This window comes from Canis lupus, chromosome 23, assembly GCF_003254725.2.
Source record: "Canis lupus dingo isolate Sandy chromosome 23, ASM325472v2, whole genome shotgun sequence".
Classification (NCBI taxonomy): domain Eukaryota; kingdom Metazoa; phylum Chordata; class Mammalia; order Carnivora; family Canidae; genus Canis; species Canis lupus.
The window spans coordinates 7304226-7313689 of record NC_064265.1 but is presented as its reverse complement, the minus strand read 5'-3'; the positions used below and the strand labels follow the sequence as shown (position 1 = coordinate 7313689).

The 9464-nt window shown below is 33.1% G+C and overlaps 1 protein-coding gene across 7 annotated transcripts in view; it reads right to left on the bottom strand.

Annotated features, from left to right (window-relative positions):
- Positions 1–1130: 1130 nt before the first annotated feature.
- GOLGA4 (golgin A4) overlaps positions 1131–9464 on the bottom strand; it is a 130225-nt gene continuing 121891 nt past the window's right edge. For 6 of the 7 annotated variants that reach the window (XM_049099726.1, XM_025461322.3, XM_025461325.3 and 3 more), the window contains 2 exons: positions 4448–4510; positions 1693–1832 (listed from right to left, as the gene is read on the bottom strand). In XM_049099726.1, the coding sequence (XP_048955683.1) occupies positions 4481–4510 (30 nt within the window). In that variant the 3' untranslated portion in view covers positions 1693–1832; positions 4448–4480. Of the gene's footprint in view, positions 1833–4447; positions 4511–9464 lie in introns of all 7 variants that reach the window. The other variant, XM_025461323.3, reaches the window with a different exon arrangement.

Here is a 9464-nt window from a genome sequence, read left to right as displayed (position 1 = left end):
CTGTGTTGCCTGCACTCAGGAAAAATGAGCAACCCCTGATATTAACTGATTATCACTCTTCCCCCTTCTCCATGTTTAAGATCCAGCTTGTTCACTTTCTTAGGGGTTGGAAAACCACAGCCTTCGAGCCAAGTCCAGCCTGCCACCTACTTTTATAAATGAAGTTTTATTGGAACATAGCTATGCTCATTGATTTATATATTACCTATGATTGTATTTGTACTCCAGTGATGGGGCAGGGGGTGCTGAGGCAGAGACTATATGAACTATAAAGCAGCAAATATTTACTATCTGACCCTGACCCTTTCTAGAAAAAGTGTGTTGACCCCCTACATACTTTTTGATATGTTTGTTTCCGTAAATGAGTTAGTAGAAAGTTGTATATAAATTTTACTAGTCTACGATTTATACCTTAGGAAAAGATATATTAAAAAAGTAAGAAGTCATGTCTGCTGTCAGAGACCATTCGGTGGCACAAGATTTTGCCCCTTAAGTGAATCCTGATTTTTAAAAAAGGGTGTGCGGGTAAGAAGCCCCTCTTCCCTTGTTGAAACAGCAGTCCTCAAAGGACTGCTGACTCAAAGGAGTCAGCTGTGGGTTATACAGGAAGACCCACAGGTCATCTACCACTCAGAGTTCCCCATTCTTTATCACACTATAAGATACACTAGCAATGCTAATGTCCACACTGTGTGGATAACTGAGATGCCACCCTGAGGCAGCGGTTAGGTAATACCTAGATACTGAATGTGTTTGTTAGAATATAAAGCGCATGTGAAATCCTCTCAACAGTTCCCATCTCTTGCTGTCCAAAAGATGCTCTCTCATTAAGTTTAAAAAGAATCAGATTATGGCCTACTCCAGAGACGGCAGGCATCTCCAAGTTGGCAGACTCCTAAAACACACACCATGAAGTATTTTTTGTTTCCATACTTCTTCCAACGTGGTCCTGCTAAATTTTTTTTTTTTTGTGGTCCTGCTAATTTTAAACATAAAAAATCTTTCCAAATGGTTTCGCATTTAGCTAGCTATCTTGAAAATAGTTCCTCAAGATATTCACTCAGATAAAACATCATATTTCTTAACTATCTTGAAATAGATTTCAACTGAGGAAAAGCACAGTAAACAAATTTTATATAGTAAATAAACTTTATTTATCTGTTCTCCCAAGATGACATTGCCAACAGTCACAAATCTGCATACAATACAGTATGCATACAATATTGACTATTTACAATTTACAGTAGTATTTTTTCCTCTGAAAAATATAAGTACAAAAGCTAAGTAAACAATGAGGTACTGCTGTTTAGATTTATCATATATATAGCTTAAAGAACTAGTCTTTAGCAAATATTCAACAAATCAATCTGGATAAAATACTCAATTAAATGCTCTAATTTATCAGAAAAAATCTACTAAGTTTCACCTCAAAATGTATTGCACAAGTCTTTAAAAAAAAAAAAAAATCACCCTAAAAATAAATAGGAAAGGCAAGCAGTTCTTTAAAAAGAGGGACAAAAAGAATGGAAGAAGGGAACATCAAATGAGCCCGTAAGCCAGGTTGAGTTATTCAAAATATCTTTTAAACAACATAAAGTTCTTCCCAACAAAAAAGAAAACAACTATCACCATTTCTCCACTGATATAATCGATTTGAAAGGCAGTCTGCAATATATCTGTGGGCCAATGTCAGATTTCTCTTGATTTTTAACTCCATAATGGGCCCTGAATAACAGCTTGCTTCTCAAAGAGGCAAACATAAACATGGACAGTCCTCCACACTTGCCCAACACCACCACCCCGTTTCTTCAAGACGATGATCGGAGCCATGACTGGAAAAGAAAAAGGGGAAAAAGGATTAAGAAAAAAATTTAAAGCCCATTTTGGAAGATTTGTTTTTTTTTCAAATTAAAATTGATTCTATTGTCTAAGGATTGAAGTAGAAATATTCTAAATATTAAATACTAAAAAATTTTTTTCCCTAAAAACTAATATTCTTAAAATGATCTGACTTGTAGATCCTATAAGTCAGTGATCCTAAAAAAACAAGATGTTTCAGTGACTTTGGAACCATCACCGTTCACTTTTACTGAATGCTCCCAGCTCATACCTGGAGAAGCTAGGAGTAAGCAGGTTGACTTGGTAAAACCTCACAAAAAAAGTTATTCAGACTTAAAGAGAACAAAGAGGTCTTCCCTTTTCTTTAATGTGTTGATTTTTCTATATATTGCAATGCTCCCAGGATGATATGTATGGCAGCAGAGGACAAAGAGCATTTTGGTGTAAAAAGCTATGCCTAATCGGAAATTTACAAACTCAATTTTTAAAAACCTAAAATGTAAAACAAACAAAAAACCCCAAACTCCAAAAAACCACTTAAAATGCTAAGAGAAATGATGCAAATGACTGATTCTTAATAAGGTTTCTCTGATTAGAATGCTAAAAGCCAGTAACAAAATTAAGTTAAAATACTACAAAAATAAATTACAAATAAGATTAATAGAAATAAACTTTTTATACATATTTAATGTAAAGTGTTAGAGTCTTCTCAATTTATAAGTGAAAAATATAAATCACTGGTTCTCATGATGTATTCCCAGTAGAGTATTATTTATAAAACTTGCTCAACAATCATATTGGTCCTAGAAACCTAGAGAAGATGAAAAAAAGATCTGTCCTATTTAAATTCCTGTGTCAGTTATTATTTTGAAACTTTAGCTTGTGCTGTTGTAGGAAAAGAAATTCATGCATGATTCAATAATGCTGCACAATGTCAATGTCATGAAAGACAAAAAAAAAAAAACCCGGGAGAGCTTTTCAAGTTTAAAAGAAACTACAGAAACATGACGATGACGTGCAATGTGCAATCACTTAGTGGATTCTGGAATTTTAAAAAAATCATGAAACACATTATTTGAAACACTGGAAAAATATGAATATTTACTATACTAGACAATAGTTTTATATTAATATTAAATTTCATGAGAGTGATAATTTGTAGGAAAATGCCCTTGTTCTTAAAGATCTTTCCTAAAGTATTTATTTATATTTGCAAGTAATTGTCAAATGCTGGCAAGTACAAGTGTTTGCAAGCAATGGTCAAATGTTACAGATGGGAAGATATATATGGAGAGAAAGAGCAAGTGAGAAAATTTTGCAAAAGATTAAGAATTGGTGAATATAGATGAAGGATATATAGGTGTTCACTGCACTATTTTTGCAAATCTTATGTTTGAAATTTTTCGAAATAAAAGTTGAAGAGATAGTCAATTAATCAATAGAAATGCTGCGTAGTATACACTTCCAGTGATAAATGATAGTATTTAAATGATACAATGATAAACATGACGCAGTATTTATAATACCATAAAAAAAGGAAAATGCTAAGGGACTTACAAGACTAAAGAAGTTTTAGATAATAGGTAAGGCAGGTTAACTGATATACAATAAAATAAAAATGAGACTCAAATGTAGGCCTAAATGATTTTTAAAGCTAAAAGGTTAAAAAAGAAAAGCTGTATATTAGCATTTTAAACCTTGATACCATTAGCTGAATACCACTGAATTAACAACCACAGAAAATTTTGATTTTAATTTGATTAAGCTCTATTAATTGCACTGCAGCTTATTTGGCATTTGTAAAAATTGCAGAAAAGTCTGAGGTAAAGATGTACCCTAAATATTAGGGGGTGCCAAGTTAAGCCACTACCGTGACTAATACTTGGAGGCAATAGCAGGGGTGTTTAAATGGTGAAGACCATCAACTGTCCAAACAGTTGAGATGCCTTCACTTCCTAGTAACAATATGCTAACTACAAATAGCCGCATTCAATCAAAGCAGGCTGCCTAACGGTCTCCTCAGGACAGATGTTAGCCTGGTATACCGTATGATCCCAGGAAGTAATAAAATTGCATTTATTTTAAAGTCACCTTTACTAGTTTTCATTATTTCAGTCTGGCCTTGATAAGTAGACCTTACAATATCTTAAATTCTGATTCTGTGAAATATATCTAGAAAATGATTTTTCATTTCTATCTGGAAATATCTCTATCTTGAGAATGACTTTTCCTTCTAGAAAATGATTTTTCATTTCTCTCTCACAATTTCTATTAATTTCCAAGACTATCCTTGGGAATTAAAAACAAAAAAGATTATAAAATAGATAATTTTTTTTATTTAATAAAATTTCAAAGAGTAATTTTAAAACTTTCAATTGCTATTGAAAGAAGTAAAATTTCCTAAAAATTATATAACTTTTACTGGTGGTAGTGATTATCTATATATTATTAATCTATAAAACAGAATTACAGAAAATACCTATATTAACCCATAGCATAATCATGTATTCATTAAAGAAAAGAGCAAAAGAATTCCAGTGTAATGGTTAGTATCATGCAATACATTTGATTTTCGCACAAAAGACACAAGACATTATTCTTCACTCACCACATGCTAACTAAGCACAGACTGATGGTTTACTCAGAAGATACCACTGCGAGGTGAAGTATACTACAAGCCAGGAAGAAAAAAAGCTTATTGGGTTAGTTTTAAGACTTAATATAACACAGAGATTATATGTGTATATGAATTTCAAAGGATTAAACATAATGTACTTTAAAACTTCTCAACTCTCCCCCAAATCAAGGGAGTACAAAGTATAAGGAATCTGTAACAACTCCCTCCCATCCTAAGTAAATATAGCATTATGTAGCTTTCATTTGCAACTTTACTTAAAAAATTTAAACAACATAAAGATACTTCACATTTCAAATATTTATAGAATAGATTAACTGGGTATAATTATTTCTTTATAAAAAGAGTTCTCTCATAATTCCATTAAAGTCCACATTACAATTTGATTCATATAATCTCAATTTAGCAACAAAAATTCAGGGGAAAATGTTGATGAATATGAATACACTATATCTATATGCTGAACTGTTATTCCTAATACATGTCAGTTTTATCACTGAATAATTCTCTTATATCAGGATTAAGTTCAGGAATGATGACTCAAATCGAAATTTCCATTCAAGGGGACTCAATCTCAAGCATAGTTTTTACTGTAACAACCTTCTTTAAATAAATTCTTTGTCCTATCTAAAATGGTCATAATCTAAGATTATTAAATAGCTTTCTGGTTTGCTTTAAAAGAGCATCAGTAAAAAAAGGAGGGATTATTAATAAAATCTGAGTCTATTCTTAGTGTGACCAACATCAGAAGAATCATTTTACTTATCTTTTATATTTAATGGTGCAGTTAATAAGCAGCAAAATCAAAAGACAGACTAGAAAATAACATTTGCAACACATACAACACAATAAGGTCAATATCCTATTGAGAAACTTGCAGAAACATGCAAAGTATACATATATGGATGCTCCCTGTGTCTATGCTTGTAAATATTGAAAAACTGGAAACAGCCTAAGTATCCATCAATAGGAAATTGGTGAACTAAATGTAGGACTAAATGATCCATATAATCATAAAATCAGCCAGTAGAAAGAATAAGGTACATTAATTTGTAATGAAGTAGAATAAAGTAAAAATATGTTAAGTAAAAAAAGCAAGCTGTTGCATTCTGCCATTTTTATAGAATACTTAAGTGATTAAAAACATATTATAAATATATATTTATAAAGCTTAGAAAGCTGGGGATATTCACCAAACTATTAACAAAGATAGTTACAATAGTTACATGGCATGGTGTTATCAGCGTTACAGCGTTGGGAGGCTGTAAACTCGAAGGTCTCCCTCTCTATGTAATATGATTCTGAATTGTTTGCAATGTTTTCTTTTGCAATGATCATATACTATGTAATTCTAACAAAATCAAGAGTAAAAACCACTTGAGACAACAAATATGTACTTTATCTGTACAGTATTTTTCACTCTGCATCAGTATCTATTTGCATCTGTTTCCTGATCCACCTTCCATGCATCTACTGAGCCCATGTAAAGGCAAAGGCAAGCCTCTTCTGGGATAGCAAAGTTTTGTATCTAATAATGCAGAAAAGCTTGGATGATTTATTAACTCAGAGGAGATTCTTAAAATTCTAGCCAAAGGGAGAAAAGTGAGAAACATCAACTTAAGTACAAGACTGTTTGAGGGCAAAAACTGGTCAAGAACTTGACACAACACAAAGAATCAATGTGAAAGAAAAGCAAAAACAAAGTCAACAGAAAATCAATTTTTAAAAATAACAAGAGTGAATGGGGATGAAATCTTCAATGGAAGAGAAAATTTTTCCTTCAACGGAGTCAAGAAAAACAGCTATCTAGGTGAAACATGTCATTCAGTTTGCGAGTACCTTAAAGGAAAAATGTATTTCTAAGAACACTTTTTCAAAGAGATGTCTATATAACAAAAGAACCTTTCAATTCCAAGAGATGATTTAGCACCTGATTGAAATAAACTTTCTTAATAAAATTATCCTAAATAATAACACTCTCCTTTAAAAGAAAAATCTGATGGTGTACTTGTAAGGCAGTTTAATTCAGCAAAAAATAATTAGACAAGTCAAAGACTTTTGTATTCACTCTTGTTCCCATCCTGCTACTCAAATATTCAGTCTACTCTGGACAACTAAATTGCCTGAACCATCACAAAACGAAATATCAGGCACAGTAAGCTGAAATTACTGTTCAGCTGTAATTCTGTTCTCACACACACAAAAAGTGTGTTTGGGGATGCCTGGGTGGCTCAGCAGTTAAGTGTCTGCCTTCAGCCCAGGGCGTGATCCTGGAGTTCCGGGATTGAATCCCACATCAGGCTTCCTGCATGGAGCCTGTCTGTGTCTCTGCCTCTCTCTGTGCCTCTCATGAATAAATAAATAAAATCTTAAAAAAAAAAAAAAAGTGTTATGTGCATTTTCTTTTTAATTTGCACCTGTTGTACATAAGGCAATTTTTTCCCACTTGAAACAAATCTAAAACTTTAAAATCTACAAGTAATTCAGAACTTTAGAAGGAAAGAAATCTTAGGAATAGAATAATCCCACAGTCATTTTACCAGCGAGAAACATGGAAAGGGCTTGCTCAAAGTCCAGCTGGGTTGGGCTGGCGAGATCTAGGCTCTCACCACAGTACTGCTGCTTATGGCTGGTACTTTGAGAGGTTGGAATGGACACGGGGACATTTTCTGAGCTGGTATCATGCCTGTGAAATGACCTGACTGTCCTCCTGACATCTTTAATGACTGATCTTACACACATTAATATTAACTGACCATTCTAACTCTTCTTCTCTTGGAAATACTATTTGTACACACACACACATTGCTACATGGTCGCTAAGTGATCATCCTTGCAAACCCTACCATCATCTCAGAAACCCAGTGCAGGTACTATACTTGGGTCTTCTGACAGCCCTAACAAGGTGATGTTTATTTTGTTAAGAAACAGAGGTTTTGAGATTTGTTAATGAAAGACTAGGATTCATTTTCTACACATCACAGCCCTCAAATTTACCAGAATTTAATTATGCTGTACAATTTAATCTTGACAGATAACAATTTCTCATCCATGAAATATAACCTTAAAATTAGGTTAAATTCTGAAACCACTTATTAATAACTGTTGCATTCTATAATGGGGTTTTCAAATACAGAGTGTAAAATTCACTGAGAGGAAGGGAGGTAAAGTAAAAAAGGGGACATATTGAGAAATACCTTATTAGCAGTCATGGTAATTTTTTGATCAATGCCAAAAAGCAAATACATAATCATCAGAGTCACAAAGCAAAGTTTCAGACTGCATTCCTCCTACAATACCTGCTGAATAGTGCAAACACTAGCATGGCTGCACACTGTCAGGACAATGCGCAGCCCACACTCTCTCTCAAGCACCCCCAAAATTAATGGATGGAAAGGCAGCTTGGTACTGTTTTGGGTTTGTTTCGGTTTACTTTTGCCAGCTTTTCAGTCTCCAAACCTAAAATAAAAAGGTTTCTGATTTTGAATACAAAGGTAACTGTAGCTCCACATTTATAATAAATTATAGAAAAGATCCATCTGTAACACACATTTAAAGCTAATGTCATTTAATAAACTCCTAAAAAAGCCTGCTTTCTATACAGTTGTCTATCTTTTTATTGGGAAGATATTTTATATATTTAAATTGAAAAGATACAAATATCTTCCTCGTGGATATCTTACCTTTGTATTAGAAAAATAGAAGTCATTCTTTTTTGAAGTGTTTTGTTCTATCAGCTACAAGTCATTGGAAGGGGATAAGAAATAAGTTGTAATTTCAAAAGACTTGTTCAAAGACAAGGATTCTTATTGCTCATTTTGGGAATGATAGCAATCATAAAGGCAAATGTGTCTATTGATTCAATTTTCTCAATCAACAACAATCTTAATTTTTCATCAAATGTAAAAACAATCATGAATCACTCGCAAGTACCAAGAATGTCAAACCAGTAAGAAGTGACTCAAACTGACTTATAAGCCATCACTGGGCCTCACTTATGCTCATTATAAGTTATTTCGTATTTCCTAAGCATCTATTTTTATTATTTGAATTACCTTACTTAGACATATCTTTTATTTGTGCATGATGAATGAGTGCTACCTCTTCCCCCTAAAATTAAAGGCTCCCATAACATCAACAACCATTATCTTCCATGTCTTCAATTTTCCTATTCTTGCCACAACAAAGGGAAGAATAGGTTGACTGCTGACTGAACTCATTCATTAAGCAAAAGCTAATTAATGATGGATAAGACTCTGTTTGAAGTAGTAGAGGAAAGAGCGGGACTTTCCACCTAGACAGGTCAACCTCTGGGACAAGGGAGGATTCTTTCAGGAAGGAATGAACAGTTACCATTTCATCCCTATCTAGAATGAATATCACTTTATTCAGGAATAAAGAATGTAATGTTTTTCAAAGATTTCTTTTTGGTTAAACTCAAAAAGAAAAAAAATCCATCTGCTTTAAAAGGTTTTTCTTTACATGGTTCACTATTTACACATTCAGTTCAATTCATTTCCTTCAAGGCAAACCAATCTAAGACTGAACGTGTGTATGGGATAAAGGTATATCTCCCATCATATTGCTAAAGCCACGATTTAGGATGAATCTGAACTGTAAAGCAAATCCTGATGAAGTGTAGCTCAACAGTAAGAGGAGAGTTTGGCATACCCCAACATCAAGATGATAAAGAGGCCATGGGAGAATGAACAAAGGTATATTAGATCATTTAAAAATATTTTCTTAAACTGGGCCATAATGACAGAATCATGTCGACAGGTTCCAATTGCACTGGAATATTTTATTTTCACAAAGACACAGCTGTTTTATTCAGTGAGGAGGAAAAGTACTCTAAGTAACTACGTGGTTTTAGAATTAATGTTTGCTATAACTTTAAACAACATTCTATTGATGAAGGGCATACATTATAGTGATACACTTCCTATAAAAAATACTTATCACTAGAAATAACTACAAAGGTATAACAATA